The sequence below is a fragment of the Pecten maximus genome, chromosome 15 (assembly GCF_902652985.1).
Source record: "Pecten maximus chromosome 15, xPecMax1.1, whole genome shotgun sequence".
NCBI lineage: Eukaryota > Metazoa > Mollusca > Bivalvia > Pectinida > Pectinidae > Pecten > Pecten maximus.
In genome coordinates this window covers 3701622-3726711 of record NC_047029.1, presented here as the reverse complement: position 1 = coordinate 3726711, position 25090 = coordinate 3701622, and the positions used below count along the sequence as shown (strand labels likewise).

At 35.0% G+C, this 25090-nt stretch overlaps 2 protein-coding genes across 2 annotated transcripts; one reads left to right on the top strand and one right to left on the bottom strand.

Annotated features, from left to right (window-relative positions):
- The first annotated feature begins 55 nt into the window (after positions 1–55).
- On the top strand, positions 56–550 carry LOC117344098. Its single transcript, XM_033906746.1, has one exon. The coding sequence runs from the start codon at positions 56–58 to the stop codon at positions 548–550; it is 495 nt and encodes a 164-aa protein (XP_033762637.1).
- Positions 551–711: 161 nt separating this feature from the next.
- Positions 712–14728, bottom strand: LOC117344095 (26S proteasome non-ATPase regulatory subunit 10-like). Its single transcript, XM_033906745.1, has 6 exons — positions 14684–14728; positions 8456–8545; positions 5317–5415; positions 4904–5002; positions 4131–4229; positions 712–834 (listed from the first exon to the last, which is right to left on the bottom strand). Exons 1-6 carry the CDS (start codon positions 14726–14728, stop codon positions 712–714), a joined length of 555 nt encoding a protein of 184 aa, XP_033762636.1.
- Between the last annotated feature and the right edge of the window lie 10362 nt (positions 14729–25090).

The following is a 25090-nucleotide window of genomic DNA, read 5'->3' as shown; positions in this document are numbered from 1 at the left end:
AACTGGACGAGGGGCAATACTATGGGATGAACTGGACGAGGGGCAATACTATGGGATGAAACTGGACGAGGGGCCATACTATGGGAGTAAACTGGACGAGGGGCAATACTATGGGATGAAACTGGACGAGGGGCAATACTATTGGATGAAACTGGACGAGGGGCAATACTATGGGAGTAAACTGGACGAGAGGCAATACTATGGGATGAAACTAGACGAGGGGCAATACTATGGGAGGAAAATGGCCGAGGGGCAATACTATGGGAGGAAACTAGACGAGGGGCAATACTATGGGAGGAAAATGGCCGAGGGGCCATACTGTGGGAGGAAACTGGACGAGGGGCCGTACTGTGGGATTAAACTGAACGAGGGGCCGACACGGGAGGAAACTGGAGGAGGGGCCGACATGGGAGGAAACTGGAGGAGGGGCAATACTATGGGAGATTATGTGATCGAAAACCATCTGATGTTTCAGAAGTATTACATTACTCAGTGTCATTTTAGGTTTCAAAATTTAGATTTCACATTTCAGGTTTCCCTTTTCAGATAACACATTGCTGTCTTCAGATGGCTTTATTGCCAAACAGCACATAAACAAACGAAAACTATTTATATCTCCCAATTTTTGAAGTGTTTACCTTGCAATAGAAACGTTTCACAATGTATTTACACGCATTATACATCGTTTAAAATGTACATGTACTTAGATATCTATAGTCGGAAGTGTACATACCCGTGTTTATAACCAGATATACGCATGAGCTGTCTCTTTAAAACTTTGGCTATTTCGAACAGGTCGGATTTTTTCTTGAGGTCGTCATCTTGTAACCATGTCTGTAAAACAACGATTTTTATTTAAATAACCGAATAAATGTCATCAAACATTAAATCAAATAATATTTTCGGACTTAATCAAGATAAGGAATGAACATAGGAGGAAGACGTCGTCTTGATCCGCTATCATTGGTGACTCGTGTTGATCGCTATCATTGGTGACTCGTGTTGATCGCTATCATTGGTGACTCGTGTTGATCGCTATCATTGGTGACTCGTGTTGATCGCTGTCATTGGAGACTCGTGTTGATCGCTATCATTGGGGACTCGTGTTGATCGCTATCACTAGAGACTCGTGTTGATCGCTATCAATGGAGACTGGTGTTGACCGCTATCAATGGAGACTCGTGTTGACCGCTATCAATGGGGACTCGTGTTGACCGCTATCACTAGAGACTCGTGTTGATCGCTATCATTGGGGACTCGTGTTGACCGCTATCAATGGAGACTCGTGTTGACCGCTATCAATGGGGACTCGTGTTGACCGCTATCAATGGGGACTCGTGTTGACCGCTATCATTGGGGACTCGTGTTGATCGCTACCATGGGTGACTCGTGTTGATCGCTGTCATTGGGGACTCGTGTTGATCACTATCACTGGGGACTCGTGTTGATCGCTATCATTGGGGACTCGTGTTGACCGCTATCACTGGGGACGCGTGTTGACCGCTATCACTGGAGATTCGTGTTGATCGCTATCACTGGGGACTCGTGTTGATCGCTATCACTAGAGACTCGTGTTGATCGCTATCAATGGAGACTGGTGTTGACCGCTATCAATGGAGACTCGTGTTGACCGCTATCAATGGGGACTCGTGTTGACCGCTATCACTAGAGACTCGTGTTGATCGCTATCACTAGAGACTCGTGTTGATCGCTATCATTGGGGACTCGTGTTGACCGCTATCAATGGAGACTCGTGCTGACCGCTATCAATGGGGACTCCTGTTGACCGCTATCATTGGGGACTCGTGTTGATCGCTACCATGGGTGACTCGTGTTGATCGCTGTCATTGGGGACTCATGTTGATCACTATCACTGGGGACTCGTGTTGATCGCTATCATTGGGGACTCGTGTTGACCGCTATCACTGGGGACGCGTGTTGACCGCTATCACTGGAGATTCGTGTTGATCGCTATCACTGGGGACTCGAGTTGATCGCTATCACTGGAGACTCGTGTTGATCGCTATCACTGGAGACTCGTGTTGATCGTTATCATTGGAGATTCGTGTTGATCGTTATCACTGGAGACTCGTGTTGATCGCTATCATTGGGGACTCGTGTTGATCACTATCATTGGGGACTCGTGTTGAACACTATCACTGGAGACTCGTGTTGATCGCTATTATTGGGGACTCGTGTTGATCGCTATCATTGGGGACTCGTGTTGGACACTATCATTGGGGACTCGTGTTGACCGCTATCACTGGAGACTCGTGTTGATCGCTATCACTGGAGACTCGTGTTGACCGCTATCAATGGAGACTCGTGTTGACCGCTATCACTGGAGACTCGTGTTGATCGCTATCACTAGAGACTCGTGTTGATCGCTATCAATGGAGACTCGTATTGATCGCTATCAAGGACGATCAAAGATCATCTCATGTTGCAGAGGTAGTACATTACTAAGTGTCATTTTAGGTTTCAAAATTTAGATTTCACATTTCAGGTATCACTTTTAGGATAACACAGTGCTATCTTCAGATGGATTCATTGTCAAACAACACACCAACAAACTAAAACGTTTTATGTCTTCCCAATTTTTGAAGTGTTTACCTTGCAATAGGAACGTTTCACAATGCATTTACACGCATTATACATCATTTAAAATGTACATGTGCTTACACTTATTTTTTATATTTTAATGCATTACGTCTCAATATACAAGGAAAGGGAAAATAGAATCACCTATATATTATTTAGCCTTTTTGTATTCAAACGGAAAAAAGGTCTGTATCAATATCTTCATAAGATTTAGTGGAGATTTGGAAATACTTTTACAATTCTCAAAGCAAACATGCTTTCTGACTGCTGTTGTCAACTTGTGTTGTTTCTGAACAGCGTTCTGGGCGTTGTGGAGGATTTATGTTTTATTATTGAGCAGCTTTCTGACTGTTGTTGTGGATTTGTGTTTTGTTGTTGATATGTTTTCTGACTTGCTGTTCTGTTTATGAGCAGCATTCTGATTGTTGTTGTTTTGTTTATGAACAGCTTTCTGACTGTTGTTGTTTTATTTGTGAGCAGATTTCTTACTGTTGTTTTGTATTCGTTTTTTGTTGTTGAGTAACTGTCTGACTGTTGTGAATTTATGTTTTGCTGTTGAGCAGCTCTCTGACTTGTTGTTAATCTTTGTCTTGTTGTTAAACAGCTGTCTGACTGTTGTTGTTTTGTTATTTGAGCAGTTTTCTGACTGTTGTTGTGGTTTTGCGTTTTGTTATTTGAGCAGTTTTATGACTGTTGTTGTGGTTTTGCGTTTTGTTATTTGAGCAGTTTTCTGACTGTTGTTGTTTTGTCATTTGAGCAGTTTTCTGACTGTTTTATTTATGAGCAGTGTAGCAGGTACGGTTTATTAATTGGCTGTTTTATACAAATACATCATTAGTGTTTCATTTTCTAAAAGATTCGGTTTTCAAACATAATTGTTTGTCAGAATTAGCATGACCATGAAAGTGTAGCTTGTATTGAGGAGTTAGTCGTGACATATGGCTCAATATCAATGGACTGTATAATGTGTGAAAATAATGACATGTATAACATAGTTCTACAGTTTTATTACGTGGAAAGGAGCCAGGATACATAAAATAAAAAGCTTCAATCTTCTGAGCAATTAACCTGTCTAAAAGGCGTTTTACATGAAATACTGATCATACTCCTATTAGGTGTATGGTATATAACCAATTATATCACCAGCACAAAACAATAATTTATATTTATATTGTTATTAATCTGTGTGAGGGAGTAGGAAATCTGGACACGTTGTCTTTGCTATCATAATGGAGCATATCAAATCTTACATTCTCGATATTCCAGAGTTGGAAGGGTTTGCGCGAATATGATGCATTAATTTTAACGATTACAAAGGAACAACAAACCAATTCAAAGTCGCCAGTTAGTTTATCAGTACAGCTACCTCACAAACCGTTTGATGTACGAAGGAACAAACTAGGCTTTCGGTTGTATCCACAAAATGGCACTGACTTTGCCATGACATATTCCAGAGAACGTAACCTTGGCTAGGAAGCCGATATCATTACCTACCAAGTATATAAGATAGCTGTTTTGGCAATACCTACCCAGTCTAAGAGAAGTGGCTCTGATCCAAACTGACACAGCAGCTTTACGGCAGCAACATGTTTGCTCCTCACGGCATACTCCAGTGCCAACCGTCCAGTCTAGGTAAGACGAAAACATAATATTACTTCTATATACTGTATACCATGAAATGTTCGTGTGCACTTTCTTTCGTGGTTTAGAACTTTTAACTAATTCGCGGTTAGCCCTTGCATCAACAATAAAACAATAATACATGCAACACTATTTGTTGTATCTATATTCTTGTTTCCATAGCAACCACGAAAACAAAGAAAGTTTATACACAGCGAAAGTTTCATGTTATACAATAGACATACATTAGCGTAAGATGCTGGCGTACTGCTTACTATACGTCGGTCATATATGAGTCAGGATCTGACAAAAGGGTCCTTAGGGCACACAAAATGGATTTATTATACACTGGTTTAGTTGACATTTTTAATATTTTGCCATGATGTGTTATGTTTGAGTTATGATTTTTTACTGAATGAATATCTTGTCCTTGTGTGTTGACACTGAGAAATTTGTCCTGGTAATGTGAACATTCAAAACTGATCGATACGCACACGTTTGATAAAAATAAAAAAAAAAGCAAAAAACAACACCTTTTTATGCAAACACGAGACACGATTAATATAACCAGCCAAACTGACCAACCCAGGCATGTCTGTGCATTATTGCATACGATGATGAACACATTGACACATTATCTTTCTTATCAGTTTTCAAACAACTTAACTCCCTAGTTACTCACCCGATCAATTATATCAACCCTGGCTCCTCTGGCGACCAGGGATATTATAGCGTTCACGTGCCCTTGCATAGCAGCTTTGTGTAACGCTGTTTGGCCATTCTGAAACAAGGAATTTGGAAATGAATCACAGCATTATGATATTATAAAAGAAATAATGTTGATAGCTATATTTCATACGTGATTATAGTGATTTTTCCGTTTCCTATATTTGGCGTTTCGCAAGTTTGTGCTGTTTTTGCTTGTCACAAACGCTTTTGTACTCGAATTGTACAACTGTTATTACTGGCTCCAATTACTTAATGGGAAGTAACTATAAATAGTTAAATAATTACTTATATCTAAATTGTGAATATGTAACTTGACTAAAGGTTGGACTGACGTTTCATTTTACTGCATTAGCACATGTTACTTACCTTATCCCATGCGAATGTCTCGGCACCCTTTTCCAGCAAAAGATCAACAACATCGATATAACCTTTCTGAGCGGCGTAGTGTAAGGGGAAACATCCGGTCTAAAAACAATAAAAACAACAACAATAGCAATCAACAGCAGATAATAGCGGAGTAATCACACATGTTATTTTATCAAAAGCGATTACGTCATATAGTTAATATTATACTTTCATCGATTTGTGATTCAGTGGTAAATTTCGAAATATTTAAAAACGCAGTAAATGCAAGGTAAATCAGTAATGTGTATACAACAGAATTGATTTGAGACTTTGGCTCGGGTACTATGCCACGCCTCTGCAACACTATCAAACCATAGTGCCCTCCGGCTCGGGTACTATGCCATCCCTCGGGGTAGCGAATAACTACTTATATATATATATTAAAAAAAAGAAAAAAAGTAAAGGTATAATAAAACAGTTATCAAATGGGGTAATTCGGGGCTGACAAAATTACTATCGCCCTCCTACCCATTTGAAAACTGTATATTATCAGATCATAGTGCCCTCCGGCTCGGGTACTATGCCATCCCCCGACAGAACTATCAGATCATAGTGCCCTGCGGCTCGGGTACTATGCCATCCCTCGACAGTACTATCAGATCATAGTGCCCTCCGGCTCGGGTAATATGCCATCCCTCGACAGTACTATCAGATCATAGTGCCCTCCGGCTCGGGTATTATGCCATCCATCGAAAACTATACTTTGTATATTGACCTGGGACAACTCGATCTCCATTTTGTGTAAAACCAAATTACGGAATGACAATATGAAGCTGAGGTAATAGAGGAGTATAAGCAACATGAAGATGTATAGCATACATCGTCATCCATTACTTGGAAGGGTTAGAATGAAGTTTTATTGCGATATCGTACAGCAATGATCACTTTCTTTTTAATATCGGAAGACATTCACACATAATTTCGTGATTCCGTTAATTCGAATTAACCAGAACAGAAGGCATGGCGGATGATTAGGTAGGCCTTTGGTCGCATGATTAGTTAGGCCTTTGGTGGATAATTAGGTAGGGGATGATTAGGTAGGCCTTTGGCGGATAATTAGGTAGGCCTTTGGCGGACGATTAGGTAGACCTTTGGCGAACGATTAGGTAGGCCTTTCACGGACGATTAGGTAGGCCTTTGGCGGACGATTAGGTAGGCCTTTCACGGATAACTAGGTAGGGGATGATTAGGTAGGCTTTTGGCGGATGATTAGGGAGGCCTTTGGCGGATAACTAGGTAGGCCTTTGACGGATGATAAGGTAGGGGATGATTAGGTAGGCCTTTGGCGGATAATTAGGTAGGCCTTTGGTGGATGATTAGGTAGGCCTTTGACGGATGATTAGATAGGCCTTTGGTGGATGATTAGGTAGGCCTTTGACAAATGATTAGGTAGGCCTTTGGTGGATGATTAGGTAGGCCTTTGACGGATGATTAGGTAGGCCTTTGGTTGATGATTAGGTAGACCTTTGGTAGATGATTAGGTAGACCTTTGGTAGATGATTAGGAACGCCTTTGACGTATGATTAGGTAGGGGGTGATTAGGTAGGCCTTTGGTGGATGCTTAGGTAGACCTTTGACGGATGATTAGGTAGGCCTTTGGTGGATGATTAGGTAGGCCTTTGACAGATGATTAGGTAGGCCTTTGACGGATGATTAGGTAGGCCTTTGGTGGATGATTAGGTAGGCCTTTGACAGATGATTAGGTAGGCCTTTGACGGATGATTAGGTACGCCTTTGGTGGATGATTAGGTAGACCTTTGGTAGATGATTAGATAGGCCTTTGGTGGATGATTAGGTAGGCCTTTGACCTATGATTAAGTAGGCCCTTGACCTATGATTAGGTAGGCCTTTGGCGGACGATTAGGTAGGCCTTTGGAATATTTCGGATATATCATTTTCTTGTATCTTGATGGCTCAATCTATCAGTTTGTGTTTTTAAAATGATCAAATGTTGTTTAATCCTTTTAATTAGCAATATATATCACCGAGTCTAACTGATTAATCATGCATTTAGAGACTACCGGATATATGTCACAAACCAAGTAGGAGAATAGTATATAAAGACATATGTAGTATAAAAAACATATTGTATAAGATTACGGAATCCTTGAAAATTAAAACCCGACGCCAATATAATGCAAGCAGTTTAAATTTGCAAATTACCCTTATACAAACTACACCTTTATAATTATTCAATTGAGTAATGATTGGCAGAATGACGTCAATACTCCAACTACAAACAGTCACCCAATCTGTCCAAATGAAATCTGATTCTTCCCCGCTATGAAATTAATAAATATTCCGATGATCGTTTTACCTTTTATATAAACTTAGCAATCAGTGTTCACATGGCCTTTCGAGGTAACGTCTAAGTTTTCCCCTCCACATTATCTAAAATATGTCAATGGACATTTGACTTTACGCGGTTAAATCTAAGCCTTCATCTTCATATACTCTAAGATATGTCAATCGACACTTAACCTGACGAGGTGAAATATAAACCCCATTTGTTAACTTTGGCCACTGCCTGTTACATTTCCTTGTAAACCGTAACTTGTTATCCTCCAAATATGCCAATGTTCACTTGACTTTTCAAGGTACACTCTTTAGGTTTCCCCTCCATATATAATAAATATATCAATGCTCACTTGACCTTTCAATGTGAAATATTAAGGTTCCTCTTCATATATCCTAAAATATATCAATGCTCACTTGACCTTTCAAGGTGAAATCTTAAGGTTTCTCCTCCATATATACTAAATATATCAATGCTCACTTGACCTTTCAAGGTGAAATCTTAAGGTTTCTCCTCCATATATACTAAATATATCAATGCTCACTTGACCTTTTAAAGTGAAATATTAAGGTTCCTCTTCATATATCCTAAAATATATCAATGCTCACTTGACCTTTCAAGGTGAAATCTTAAGGTTTCCCCTTCATTTATCCTAAAACATACCAATGCTGACTTGACCTTTCAAGGTGAAAGCTCCCCTCCCAATAACCAATGATAGTTTTTTTTTTTATTTCTGGGTATATACGGCTGTTCCTCCATAGACTATTGTGGTAAATAGGTAAAGTGTTATATACATATCAATACCTGGTCCTTGTAGTCAACCTCGGCACCTTCCTTTAACAATCTGATCGCCTCCTTCGGTTTATTATCACGTACTGCAAACAGCAACGGAACCTGAAAAAATAATTAAATTGCACTTGTAAATAAGGGATATTTGCATGAAAACAGAAAATGATTTGGAAAGAATACTTGTGTAAATAATTTTATATCTAACTATTATTTATGTATGTTTGCATTTGCAGGACATTTCCTTTATTTAAACCATCCAAACAATTTTAGACAGTAAATACCATGATTCGATCACGTGATCATTGAAATGCCATGATTTCTGCCATGAGGACGTCGATCACTGATCCTTCTTTAAAATTTCAAATTAACTGAAAACATTTTGGTAACGGAAAACTTGTTTTAGATTAATGAAATCTACATGAGAAAACCTTCCTACCCTTCTCCATTATATCTAGTTCTGACGATTTATTTTCTGTTGAGAGACTATTAAGGACATAACAGTAATAATATATATATATATTTAAAATGCAAATACTTATATGTTGGAGATGAAAAGCACCTGCTAAGTTATCCGTTACAATTTATGTCAAAATGTTGTCCGTATAGCTATTATCATAAAATAATCGATTGGATAATTCACCTACCGTTAAAGCAATGCATTTGGATTTATTTCAAAATACATCAAGTGTTGACAGCGATTTTACATGGTAAACAAATGTTATATCTTTATCTTATTTTATTGGAAAATATTTCCGTGTCAGACACGTGTCTCGACACGTGTAGCTTTATAACTTTGTATTTATATTTATTTTTCTGGCATAGGTTTTAGGATGCAGTATTACTTGTCCCTTAACTCATACAAATATGGAGTAAATTATAGAAAAACCCTAAGACGTTTGTATTTCAAACACGTTTATTTCTTGTTCTTTTTCTCTTTCCTCTTAAATTTGGTATTATGTTTGTAATTTAAGAAATGAAATGGTGTGTAAACTGAATTTTTTAAAAACATATTTTAAATTACACTCGTCAACGTAATTTGAAATATCTGTAAATATGTAGTTTACGCACCAGTAAACAACAACAGAAAACAAGTATTTCTGTGAGAAATTATAAAAAATACAGCTTCAGTTCACATGTTTTTTCATTTGATACTTAATTAACAAAAATAAATTTACAAAATGTAAGAATTAGAATAATGTGTGTGTGCCGAATCGGGACCGGGCCGATCCGAGCTCACTCACTTTGAACAATGTACCCCTACGTTCCAGTATAAAGTTTACTGATGTGGAAATGTAAATTTAGTCGGTAAGGCCAAAACGATTATATGTTTACATCGAAGCCGGATGTGTGAATAACGAGACACATATTTATGTTACCATTCGCATTCCATACCCATTGTGAAACCCTACCAGTTATATGCTTACGGATGTCTGGGAGGTCTAACCTAGGGCTCTTCAACACGGCGGCTTCTACCACGTTTGAATTATAATATGAATATCCATACGAACATCAATATATACATATGTATATCCATGTATACTTATAATATACATATAAATTCTGAAGAAAAAGAACTTGCTTTAAAATAAGAAACAACAAACAAAACAGAAAATACTTCATAAATGGAAGATATCTGCTGTTCTTTCCATTTCAAAATCCAAAGATTTGAGCAAAAAGAATTATTTTAAATGCTTATATCACAAAAACCACATTACAAACCATACCTGCGTTGTTTATTAAAAATCTGCATTTGGAAATTATTTACACAAACTCAAGTAACGGAAAGTATTCAGCCTTTGACGTGTTGTTGATCAAAGGTGTGCTATTTGTGAACTTGATACCCTAATATGTGTTAAAGTGGACTTCGAACTTAATAAAAACCTTCCTGTAGTTATCGATAATACTAAAACGAATTTCTTCGCAAAAGCCAGTTTATATCAAGGATAAACCGGCCTAGTTTTATAAATGACGCATTTACAACAATAAAACGCTTATTACGAGAGCATTCATTGATCGTAAATTACCAGTAGGGTTCGCTAGGTAAACATCAACATTTATTGAAAGAAACTTGTGACATGCAATTTAATGCAAAAGGGTTCAATGTTATAATGTGCAGTATACAGGTATTACCTGTGCTTGTGTATACACACTGGTAATGTATTGTATACCTGTACTATTAAGGACATATATGTAATGTTGTTCAGTAGTTTTATGAGGCAATGTGCAATGATATAACATCAGTGACATTGTATGTCTTTAGGTGTAAATATTGTTTTATAACATGTTAAACATGTTAAATGTCATGCTGTTCAATATAATTGATAATTGTAATATCTTTATATATAATTAATGTATTGCATTTGTAATTGTTATATCTTTCTATATAATTATTATGTTATATATGTAATTGTTATATCTTTATATATGATTAATGTGTTATATATGTAATTGTTATATATTTAGGTATACTTAATATGTTATATATGTAATTGTTATATATTTATGTATACTTAATATGTTATATGTGTAATTGTTATATATTTAGGTATAATTAATATGTTATATATGTAATTGTTATATATTTAGGTATAATTGATATGTTATATATGTAATTGTTATATATTTAGGTATAATTAATATGTTATATATGTAATTGTTATATATTTAGGTATAATTAATATGTTATATATGTAATTGTTATATATTTAGGTATACTTAATATGTTATATGTGTAATTGTTATATATTTAGGTATACATTCTAGTTCTCTATGTAATTGTTTATATTAGGTATAATTAATATGTTATTGTGTATTGTTATATATTAGGTATACTTATATGTTCTATTGTATTTGTTATATTTCGGTATAATTATATGTTATATGTGTAATTGTTATATATTTAGGTATAATTAATATGTTATATGTGTAATTGTTATATATTTAGGTATAATTAATATGTTATATGTGTAATTGTTATATATTTAGGTATAATTAATATGTTATATGTGTAATTGTTATATATTTAGGTATAATTAATATGTTATATGTACATGTATAATTGTTACATATTTATGTATATTTAATATGTTATATATGTAATTGTTATATATTTAGGTATAATTAATATGTTATATGTGTAATTGTTATATATTTAGGTATAATTAATATGTTATATGTGTAATTGTTATATATTTAGGTATAATTAATATGTTATATGTGTAATTGTTATATATTTATATATATTTAATATGTTATATGTATAATTGTTATATATTTATGTATATTTAATATGTTATATGTGTAATTGTTATATATTTAGGTATAATTAATAAGTTATATGTGTAATTGTTATATATTTAGGTATAATTAATATGTTATATGTGTAATTGTTATATATTTAGGTATAATTAATATGTTATATGTGTAATTGTTATATATTTATGTATATTTAATATGTTATATGTGTAATTGTTATATATTTAGGTATAATTAATATGTTATATGTGTAATTGTTATATATTTAGGTATAATTAATATGTTATATGTGTAATTGTTATATATTTAGGTATAATTGATATGTTATATGTATAATTGTTACATATTTATGTATATTTAATATGTTATATGTGTAATTGTTATATATTTAGGTATAATTAATATGTTATATGTGTAATTGTTATATATTTAGGTATAATTGATATGTTATATGTATAATTGTTATATATTTAGGTATAATTAATATGTTATATGTGTAATTGTTATATATTTAGGTATAATTAATATGTTATATGTGTAATTGTTATATATTTAGGTATAATTAATATGTTATATATGTAATTGTTATATATTTAGGTATAATTAATATGTTATATGTATAATTGTTATATATTTAGGTATAATTAATATGTTATATGTATAATTGTAACATATTTATGTATATTTAATATGTTATAATATCTTTATATATAATTAATGTGTTACACATGTAGTTTATGTGCAATAATATACTTACAGAATACATGTTTTATAAGTCTAGATAAATAAATGTAGTATTTTTTCGAGATATAATATTTATGTGATGGCCACTATATGCCTCCATACGTTCTGTACTGTTAAACATGTAGACCAGTCGTTTGAAGCCAGACCAAGTCAAGGTTATTTAACAATTTAAAAAATAAACCCACATTCTAATCAGAAAAATTAGACAGGTTTACAACCATTGAACACCTTACAATTTATATAATATCCTCGAGTATATTGTTAGTATGTATGCATTCCTCGTCGGGTTGTACCTGTTACGCCCGTTAGGCCGATAAAGGAACTGTTATGTCTAGTGGTAATGAATGCACTGCTGCGCTGGTGACCTCTCGATACAGGCTGTCATTATAAGCAGATACGATATCTCATAGCAAAATAACCTTATCATGACGGCTTTGTTAAATAACATTTTTATAAATGTCTAGATTATCAACTCCTTTGTTACCGTTAACTTATGCCATGCCTGAGTTACGCAGCACATTTATATCTGTATATATCTATATATGTGATATCGAACCTGGCACTACTATAGGACAACACCGGTAAGGTTTATAATGCAAACAAGATTCAAGGCGTATTTATTGTTATTGTAGGAATATTGATAATTTCTGATGTATGCAGTCACGTCTTCTACAACACCAATGGACTTTGTTTTAGATCTATCGATATATAAATCCCCCCCCCCCCCCCCATCCCAACCCCTCCCAACGAGGATATGTATAAACATAATAATTATCGTTTGATCCATACGTTGTATTATTATACATTGAAACATGCCATTGTATAGTATTATTGTTCTGTCGCATTCACCAAACAAATGAACTGTGAACCATACAATGTATGTACTCTGAGGTGTCCACATGCAGCATTGTTTTAAACAACCCTCACTATTTTACATCCACTCCAGAAGTGACATTTTATATTCAGAAGGAAATATTTTAGACTGATCTCTCTACCTCATTGTATCATACAAGCCATTACAACATGTATACATTTCTTTGCTTGTTTTTCCTATATTACTTAATTATTGATTTGGATATGGTATTTATTACGTAGTATATGACACATCTTTGTTTGTTCCCCCCCCCCCCCCCCCCCCCCCCCCCCCCCCCGTGTTTGTTATTTTCCCCTCTGTCCATAATGAGTTTGAATTCTCTCTTCATTTGTACGGTAGACATGAATTTTTCACAAAGCAAACGACACAAAGTATAAGAAACAATGCACAATACAGTACCGTCATTATTGTATCCTTAACTGCCATAAATTAGACCACAATTCTATATGAACAATGGTTGTACATATTTGCCTTAAAAACCTATATCTCAAGAGTACAATCTGTTTATTGTATTGGCTTATAAAGTTCAATATCGACAACAATAATGGACTACCATGTGTTTGAACTGGATACCGTGTGATTGAACAAAATGCCATGTGGTTGAACAGCCTGCCGTGTGGTTGAACATACTTACGTGTGTTTGGACAGACTACCATGTGGTTGAGCAGACTAACGTGTGGAATAAGCGGACTACCGTGTGGTTGAACAGACTACCGTGTGGTTAAGCAGACTACCGTGTGGTTGAGTAGACTACCGTGTGGTCAAACAGACTTCCGTGTGGTTAAGTAGACTGTCGTGAGGTTGAGCAGACTATTGTGTGGTTGAACAGACTAACGTGGGGTTGAGTAGACTGTCGTGAGGTTGAGCAGACTATTGTGTGGTTGAACAGACTAACGTGGGGTTGAGCAGACTACCGTGTGGTTGAACAGACTACCGTGTGGTTGAATAGGCTGCTGTGTAGTTCAACAAACTACCATGTGGTTGAACTGACTACCGTGTGGTTGAACTGACTACCGTGTGGTTGAGTAGACTAACGTGTGGTTTTGTAGACTAACGTGTGGTTTTGTAGACTACTGTGTGGTTGAGTAGACTAACGTGTTGTCGAGTAGACTAACGTGTGGTTGAGTAGACTAACGTGTGGTTTTGTAGACTAACGTGTGGTTTTGTATACTACTGTGTGGTTGAGTAGACTAATGTGTGGTTGAGTAGACTAACGTGTGATTGAGTAGACTAACGTGTGGTTGAGCAGACTATCGTGTGATTGAACAGACTACCATGTGTTTGAGCAGACTAACGTGTGGTTGAACATGGTGAATCAAAAGACCGATTAGACCTACACAATCCCTAAAGTATCCATCTAAACCACCTACCTTGAGGTCAGTGCCATGTCCCGGTTCTGGTGCCACTTCTGTCATTGCAGCATTTGTGACTTCCTATAGTGTTAAAGTTCAAACTCCCCTCGAAAAGTACGTAACGGTCCTCGGTTTGTAAGGGTGTGATTACTGGTTCCTTGTGGTATATACCTTCAGTAAGTAACGTACCTTTGATTAGGGTAACAATGATATAACCTATTGTCTTTGGAACTCAACACAATGGCTCTCACCCCGTCCTCTGTACTATAGCCATACAATGTATGAGAATGTTACCGTTATGTGTGGTAATTGATTCTACTTATTTCAGGACCAGGAAGTAAATTGGCCAGCTCGTCGATCCTATTGGTCGCCTGTACCAGTGGGTACAGTATACAATAAACGGGTGTTGTCTGACAGGTAATTACTACATAACGATACGAATGGCTGCCTTCCAACGAGGGTAGACTGTCGTAGACTGTTAACTTGTGTGTCATTTTATATGTGTGTTTACAGGTACCGGTACGCAATATCTACCAAATCTGTCTTTGACTAAATAACATAGGCTAGATTCGAAGCGTAGTCTATGTCATTTAGACCTGGAAAATATACCATACTTTTTCACCATTGTCGGTGTTTAAACAAGAAACATACAAACAAATCAATAAAATTATTAGCTGTATAAAATCATTATGTAATGAAGTTCGTGGGACTGTGGTGGATAATATTTATGATCGATTTAAATGACGGAACTTAGCAGACGAACTTGAGTTCGAGAACTAGTACAATGTGCATTGTATAAAGCGATAAGACGGACGTAACAGTAGTTTGGGTTATCTTTAAGGGTAATCTGAATAGCAAACACAGTGATGCCATATTTGTGTAATATCATGCACAGCCGCCATTTAAATTTCTAGGTAAAAAACAAAGCAAAAAAGTGTATGCATATATAACGTCAAATCCGGTCAAACAAATCAAGAAACTGTTCGCAAATTATCGATACTTTAAGAAACTACATAACATTTTGATAAATGACATGACTATTTTTGTGTATTTTTTTTTTAATATTTATTCGTTTTCAAAATTCATCTTAAATACTTACGATAAATCGAAGTCTCTTTCATCTGCAAATTATTTTAACAGCTGGAATGTTTACAAAACATACATCGAATCAACGACAAAAATAGTAAACCGCAAACATATTCGATAAAACAGCGACGACAAACTATGTCTAAAAGTATCACACGACCACACAGAACATTTTAAAGAGGGCAATAAGATGTTTCGACAGGGTAAGTTATCACACGACTACACAAAACATTTTAAAGAGGGCAATAAGATGTTTCGACAGGGTAAGTTATCACACGACTACACAGAACATTTTAAAGAGGGCAATAAGATGTTTCGGCAGGGTAAGTTATCACACGACTACATAGAACATTTTAAAGAGGGCAATAAGATGTTTCGGCAGGGTAAGTTATCACACGACTACACAGAACATTTTAAAGAGGGCAATAAGATGTTTCGGCAGGGTAAGTTATCACACCACTACACAGAACATTTTAAAGAGGACAAGAAGATGTTTCGACAGGGTAAGCCATCACACCACTACACAGAACATTTTAAAGAGGACAAGAAGATGTTTCGACAGGGTAAGCCATCACACCACTACACAGAACATTTTAAAGAGGACAAGAAGATGTTTCGACAGGGTAAGCCATCACACGACTACACAGAACATTTTAAAGAGGACAAGAAGATGTTTCGACAGGGTAAGCCATCACACGACTACACAGAACATTTTAAAGAGGACAAGAAGATGTTTCGACAGGGTAAGCCATCACACGACTACACAGAACATTTTAAAGAGGACAAGAAGATGTTTCGACAGGGTAAGCCATCACACCACTACACAGAACATTTTAAAGAGGACAAGAAGATGTTTCGACAGGGTAAGCCATCACACGACTACACAGAACATTTTAAAGAGGACAAGAAGATGTTTCGACAGGGTTAGCCATCACACGACTACACAGAACATTTTAAAGAGGGCACGAAGATGTTTCGGCAGGGTAAGCCTCCCTCCTCCAGATTGTTAAACTGATGTACACTTTAACGACACCTTCGTACCAGTACCCACACTCTACTCGACATGTATAATACATCAATGTGTTTGTTTGATCTTTGCCCTTTTCTGCTATGGCTTAAAAATGTAGCCGAGTTCTCGTAACAAACCCGCCCTGTACTGTTGCGGTTGCGCATTTGGGACAGACGGTTTGCCAAAATAGCTTTTGATAATATAGGTAGTACTCAATTGTGTTGATCTGTTAAGTATTCACCACTATACAACTCTGACCTTAGGTGTTCACAGGAAAAACAACTTTAAAAAACTTAAAAGTTTACACAATCGATATCGTTTAACACTGAAACAAAAAGAGAACAGAAAGAAAAATCTTGTTATTTTCTTAAAATGTTCGTCTAACCAAATGGTCTAAGTAGTAACATGGATGACGAATTCGGTAATATAACAAAACACTTAACCAGACAATGATACCCTAGATATGAGCTATAACATGTATTGTTCTATACTGTACATAATAACGTGTATCATGAAACTCGATATACCTCCCTGTAGGACGGATCGGGCTATCAGTGTGGATCCCTTGATTGGTTCCCTAAAGAAGGTTCTGTACAAAAGCTATGCGGTGATATATAAACAGAAAGTGTGCCGATTTACGAGGATACACTGGCTAATGATATATAATCTTTTCTCATGTCGGAAGTTGTGGAAATTGAAGATGACAGGAAACGAAAGGTATTTTAATGTACTATGACAACACAGTGTAATATAATATGCAATGAAAATCCAATGTTGTATACCATATACTATGGAAATACAATGCAATATAATATACTATGAAATACAATATAATATAATATGAAAATATGATGTAATATAATATACTATCTACTATGAAAACACAATGTAATATAATATGCAATGAAAATACAATGTTGTATACCATATATTATGAAAATACAATGCAATATAATATATTATGAAAATACAATGTAATTAATATACTATGAAAATACAATGTTTTATACCATATATTATGAAAATACAATGCAATATGATATATCTACAATGAAAATACAAAGTAATATAATACACTATACAATATCACTGTAAAAATGTACATAAAATAACACAACATATGCGAAACATATTATATGAACTGATATCAATCACGTTTGTTGACCCGGATGGAAGTGCGTTTTAGTGTGAGAGGAGCCCGCAATACCAAGAGAAAACGTTCATATAAATTGTGTTATATTTATAAGCTTATAATTAAATGCATACTGATAAATTGCTAGACTGGCCACCAGACCCTAAGTTGTTTTGTTAAAATTTGACAAGCTAAATTCTAATACTAGATTATCTGCCCCTAGTTTGAAACTTAGGATCAAAATCATAAAGCTCAATTTTATCTATAATTTTAATGTTCTAGAGGGGGTCAGTTCACTATATAGCATACTTTTATGTAATAATATAAAAAACAACTTATTAGTTAGTATTGTTATAACTAGTTGAAATAGTAGAAAATATCATCTCTTATATTTATAAGCAAACTAAATTTCAACTTTTTAAAAAAAAATTCTGATACATCTTAAACTAAACACACGGTTTGACCAATCTATGGAACATCCAGCTGTAAGGTTCAATGATTTTGTTACTCATGGCTACCAGTGTGTACTAGCGACTAGCTTAAACTGTAAGTGTAGTGTGAATTAGCGATGGCGATAGCGGTCTGAAGGTTGTAAATTTTCTTCGTTGAAGCGCGAATGTGATTGTGCCTTTGTTTATTTATTGCGTTAAAACTATATCATCAATTACATTTTTTTTTGACATGAAGATAAAGTAACAACAAATAATATTGTTAGTTAATATAAACTATGTTACTATGTACAATTTGAGCTGTACATTCTCCAGGATAAACCTGTCAATCCAAGTATAGATATTTTTTTTCCTTTCTGGAACCTATCCAGGTAATTACTCTGGGTCCTTAAATAGCACGAGATGTTATTCCAAGTATGACGACATCCTCGAGTGACTTACAATAGTTGTTTGTCGTCGTACTAAATAGTTTATGTATAATAGGTACAAAATAATAATACAAACCATATACACACCAAGCAGATTTAAAACAAAGCCCAAAATTGTGTCTTCGGGCAAGGGTGCTTCCCTTTGATAAATCAATCAACAATTTAAATGAGACATATCTTTTAAAATTATGTGTTATTAAGCATAGATGACTAGAATCTATCAGAATCCTGGTTGAATTGCTGAGTGTGTATAAAAAAATTTCCGTTTTCCTGAACAGATATATTTAAATCTCCAAAAAGAAGTAGGTTCACAGATAGAGGATTGTATGCAGACAGTTTTCTGAAGAGTGTCGTTCTCTGTTCAGCATAAGTAATACAGTCAAAAAAGATATGATAGCTGTCTTCAATTGGAGAGCCACAGTGGCACATCTGGTCATCAACTATATTGGTTCTGAATAAATTACCTGTGATACAGACAATATCAAAATCAGATGCTATATTTTCTAGATATGACAACTTGTTCCTCACGCTACGAATATTAAAATGAAAAATAGAAATATCTTTAGAATGGTCATCAGGGCCTAGATTTAGAAGAACGTCATTACAGCATAACAGAAGCAATTGTAGCACTTGGAAAAAACTCGAGTTATTGATAAGGCAAGATAAAATCAGTTGAACAACGTAACCTAAGTTGAATACAATATACTTTGTACACGCCATGACCCCATTTAATGATCTGAGGAGGTTTCCGAGAAAGGGCATCGTGCGTGCATAGGTAAAAACATCCGATCGCCGTCTATTAGACACTAAATCGTTACCCATTGTCATTGAATACAAACATTATAATCGAGCGACGACCAGGTCGGAAAAACACACACGTGAACACTAGCATGAGCACACACTCTGCAATCCGGGAACTAAAGAGGTCATAGGGGTCAGGGGAGAACAACAGCGGAACATTCCAAGTATAGGTATGAGAAGTTAGAAGGAAGACTAGAAGTAGAGAGGTAGAACTTAGCATAGAGAAAGAGGTGATAGGGACAATAAAGATCATTAGAGAGTAGATATGAAAAGAATGTTTTAAGATGTTGAATTTTGAACAAATTCAAACCCGTGGGTATGAGCCGATCACATTCCAACTTGTTTTATTGGTGCCATCTTGGATTTAAAGATTAAATGGCTGTTGCTTCATTGTTCATTTCCTTGACTCTCATTTTGAGAGAGAAACATTTCAGGATTCTTCTGATAAAGCTTAAGATGACTATTCTTCATGAAAGCTTGGTGTTATTTTCCATGTAAATATTTCTTTTGGGATATTTTGAATAACTTCATCATTAAAAGAAATCTGAAAAATAACATAGAGTGTAAGAAATTTGGATTTTTTTTTTAATTTTGAGGGCGATTTAAACAGAACCTGTAAGTCATTATCAATAGAAATCTGACAAAAGATAGTTCTGTTCTATAGTCGCCATTCTCTTGTTGTTAACACATTGTTTTTTCTTTGTCAGATCCAACTACTGGCCGCCTTACAGAATAAACAACGGAGAGAAGCGCTGAGTCTAATCAAGTCGGGGGTTGGTGTAGATTATCGGGACGAGGTATGGAGGAGTACTATGAAGTTAATATAAAACTGTTGACGATTTTTCTCCTATTTGTAGCTTAATTTCATTGGGAGATCGACATTGGTCCTTACATTTTAATTCTATGTAGTGTTCATACGGGTGTTTGTTGTCATGACTATAAAAAGTGATGTAAAGAAAGCCGACATAACACTCATGTTTAATGTAAATCCTACAGAAATATTGATGTATCGTATATAAAGAGTAATGTAAATCCTACAGAAAAATTGATGTATCGTATATAAATAGAAATGTAAATCCTACAGAAATATTGATGTATCGTATATAAAGAGTAATGTAAATCCTATAGAAATATTGATGTATAGTATATAAAGAGTAATGTGAATCCTACAGAAATATTGATGTATGGTATATAAAGAGTAATGTAAATCCTACAGAAATATTGATGTATGGTATATAAATAGAAATGAAAATCCTACATAGATATTGATTATTGTATATTTATAGTAACTAAAATCCCAGAGATATTGATGTATGGTATATAAATAGTAATGTACATGTAAATACTACATAAATATTGATGTATCGTATATAAATAGAAATGAAAATCCTACATAGATATTGATTATTGTATATTTATAGTAACTAAAATCCCAGAGATATTGATGTATGGTATATAAATAGTAATGTAAATCCTACAGAAATATCGATGTATCGTATATAAAGAGTAATGTAAATCCTACAGAAATATTGATGTATAGTATATAAAGAGTAATGTAAATCCTACATAAATATTGATGTATAGTATATAAATAGTAATTTAAATCCTACAGAAATATTGATGTATAGTATATAAATAGTAATGTAAATCCTACATAAATATTGATGTATCGTATGTAAATAGTAATGTACATGTAAATACTACATAAATATTGATGTATCGTATATAAATAGTAATGTAAATCCTACAGAAATATTGATGTATAGTATATAAATAGTAATTTAAATCCTACAGAAATATTGATGTATAGTATATAAATAGTAATGTGAATCCTACAGAAATATTGATGTATCGTATATAAATAGAAATGTAAATCCTACAGAAATATTGATGTATGGTATATAAAGAGTAATGTGAATCCTACAGAAATATTGATGTATGGTATATAAATAGTAATGTGAATCCTACAGAAATATTGATGTATCGTATATAAATAGAAATGTAAATCCTACCGAAATATTGATGTATCGTATACAAAGAGTAATGTGAATCCTACCGAAATATTGATGTATCTTATACAAAGAGTAATGTGAATCCTACCGAAATATTGATGTATAGTATATCAAGAGTAATGTAAATCCTAAAGAAATATTGATGTATGGTATATAAAGAGTAATGTAAATCCTACAGAACAATTGATGTATCGTATGTAAATAGTAATGTAAATCCTACAGAAATATTGATGTATCGTATATAAAGAGTAATGTAAATCCTACAGAAATATTGATGTATAGTATATAAAGAGTAATGCAAATCCTATAGAAAAATTAATGTATCGTATACAAAGAGTAATGGAAATCCTACAGAAATATTGATGTATCGTATACAAAGAGTAATGTAAATCCTACAGAAATATTGATGTATCGTATACAAAGAGTAATGTAAATCATACAGAAATATTGATGTATCGTATATAAATAGTAATGTAAATCCTACAGAAATATTGATGTATAGTATATAAATAGTAATGTAAATCCTATAGAAATATTGATGTATCGTATGTAAATAGTAATGTAAATCTTACAGAAATATTGATGTATGGTATATAAAGAGTAATATGTGAATCCTACAAAAATATTGATGTATCGTATATAAAGGGTAATGTAAATCCTATAGAAATATTGACGTATCGTATGTAAATAGTAATGTAAATACTATAGAAATATTGATGTATCGTATGTAAATAGTAATGTAAATCCTATAGAAAAATTGATGTATCGTATGTAAATAGTAATGTAAATCCTACAGAAAAATTGATGTATCGTATATAAAGGGTAATGTAAATCCTACAGAAATATTGATGTATCGTATGTAAATAGTAATGTAAATCCTACAGAAATATTGATGTATCGTATATAAAGGGTAATGTAAATCCTACATAAATATTGATGTATCGTATATAAATAGTAATGTAAATCCTATAGAAATATTGATGTATCGTATGTAAATATTAATGTAAATCCTATAGAAAAATTGATGTATCGTATATAAAGAGTAATGTGTGTTACGTAGGACGAGCGTCGAGTAGTTAGATGAGAAATGAAAACAACATTGGATATGAAAATTAACAATTTATTTACAACAAAACAACAAAACACACTCACTCTCAGCCATTTCCACACAAATTTAGATTCACTAAAGTCTCTGCTCCAAAACAATGGTCAATCAAATCCACAAACGCGCATCAAACATGTGCGGTATATCTGTAGCTGTAGCTATAACTGTGCCAGTCCATTACACATGACGTATTTCCAACCGCAGTCAGAATACAAGTTAAGGTTTCCACACAGGATACCAACAACCAACAACACTAAGCACGTTGGTTACACAAACACCTTATGTGACACATCCAAACACTGACACTGTAGCACTTCTGGAGCACAAACCTCCTCAAGCTTGTCAGTGTTTAAATCACTCCTGTACCTCCTGACCTGTCCTGGCGCTCGGGATGTAATGATGGCTGACCATCCTGTCTGATGGTCCTGGCGCCGGCATTCCCTGGCGATGGTATAGGCCCTGGTAGGGGTTCATATGCTGGTGTGACCCTCACATGGAGCTTAAAGAATAATAATACAAGTTGTCTAATACTTGCACACAAACCTCACTTATACCGAAGTTATTACACAACAATCTTAATCAAATAATTAATATCAATATTAATTATTAATAGTAAAAAGGCTAAATTACCGTTATATATTACTCACAATATACTACAATGTAATAGATAATGATTTCACAAACGACTATGTGCGGGCTCAGAATATCCTAAGAACTATGTTGAAAACAATGCACACATCATACGGCCACTCAAGGCTTCCATACTTTTCAAAACATGCATACGTTCTCACCTGAGTACACTTCAAATTTATAACATTAGTTTAAGTTATAATAATTACAAATATATATACACATAGCTTAAATAATAATATTTATGGCAAATTACAAAGTGATATTCGTAAATATATACCTTAAATAAGCACAACAAACAATAACAACAATGTTACGCATCACTGAGCCGCACGCTCTCTAAAGAGTGTTTACCAAAGATATTTATCAAAAATAAGGCTATGAAAACAGTAAAATAGGTACAGAAATATAAAGATAGACTTACCACAGTCTGACATCTGTGCCTGATATAAATTCCACTGCTAACGCAGTATAGATAGGGTAAAACACCCGTAAATCGCGGTCCGAGACTTTAACTCATTATGACCTCGCACCTACCTGGTCACACACTCCCGTACGGTAGCCAATTAGCAACATATAATTACAAACACCGCACGACAACAAATAACAATTATATACATACGACGTGACAAATATCCCCCCATTCCGGAAAAAAGTGGTACACTTTTTCAAAAGATCACGGAGTATGGATAGTCAATAGTTGTTCATATCCTGCTCAGATAATCAGCACCAACATTGTCCACACCCTTTATCGCTCGAATCCGAAATCTGTAAGGCTGGAGTGTCAGCGCCCACCGCATCAATCTGGCGTTTGCCGTCCTCGATCTGTGGAGATATGTAAGTGGCTGATGGTCAGTTTCAAGGACAAACTCTCTTCCATACAAGTAGGGCTCAAACTTCTGGATTCCCCAGACGATTGCCAAACATTCCCTCTCCACTATCGCATAATTCTGTTCTCTAGGTAAGAGTTTCCTACTCGCGTAGGCAACAGGCAACTTCTTGTCTGCATCTTCTTGCAGTAACACAGCGCCTAATCCAGAATCTGACGCATCGGTGCGCAGTATAAATTCCTGATCCAGATCAGCGAGCTTCAATACAGGTTTGGCTGATAGCATTTTCTTCAAAGTGTTGAAGGCAATGTCATGACTTTCCTCCCACACGACTTTGTTGGGGTTACCCTTCTTTGTCAAATCTGTCAGGGGAACACTGATGGCTGCGAAATTTGGAATGAACTTGCGATAAAATCCAGCCAGTCCCAAGAATGAACGAACTTGCTTCTTACTTGTTGGCCTTGGAGCTTCTGCAATCGCTTTCACTTTCGCCTGCTCCAATTCTAGTCGTCCTGAACCAACCACATGTCCAAGGCAAGGTAAGTTCGGAAATCCTAATGCACACTTGCTTGGTCTAGCAGTCAATCCTGCCTCACGCAGTCGTAAAAACAATTCCTTCAAAACATCCAAGTGTTCCTGCCATGTAGAAGTGTAGATGAGAATATCATCTATGAAGTTCTCGAGATTGTCCATTCCTGCCAACAGCTTTCTCATCATACGACTAAAAGTCGCCGGGGCGTTCACCAAACCAAATGGCATAACCCTGAACTGAAACAATCCCTTTGGCGTTGTGAATGCTGTCATTGGTTTCGCTCTCTCAGTCAATGGCACCTGCCAGTATCCTTTGCTGAGGTCAAGTTTGGAGAAATAACGAGCGCCTGCCAATCTGGAAAATATTTCATCGGTATTCGGCATAGGCTCTGCGTCAAAGACGGTCACTCGG

Excerpts from the sequence above, each read along its gene's own strand:
- LOC117344098 (XM_033906746.1), top strand. The coding sequence starts at position 56 with ATGAAACTGGACGAGGGGCCATACTATGGGAGTAAACTGGACGAGGGG.
- LOC117344095 (XM_033906745.1), bottom strand. The coding sequence starts at position 14,728 with ATGACAGAAGTGGCACCAGAACCGGGACATGGCACTGACCTCAAG. Across the intron at positions 8,546-14,683 it reads GACATGGCACTGACCTCAAG|GTTCCGTTGCTGTTTGCAGT; the intron begins GTAGGTGGTTTA and ends TTATTTTTTCAG. Across the intron at positions 5,416-8,455 it reads AGGTTGACTACAAGGACCAG|ACCGGATGTTTCCCCTTACA; the intron begins GTATTGATATGT and ends TATTGTTTTTAG.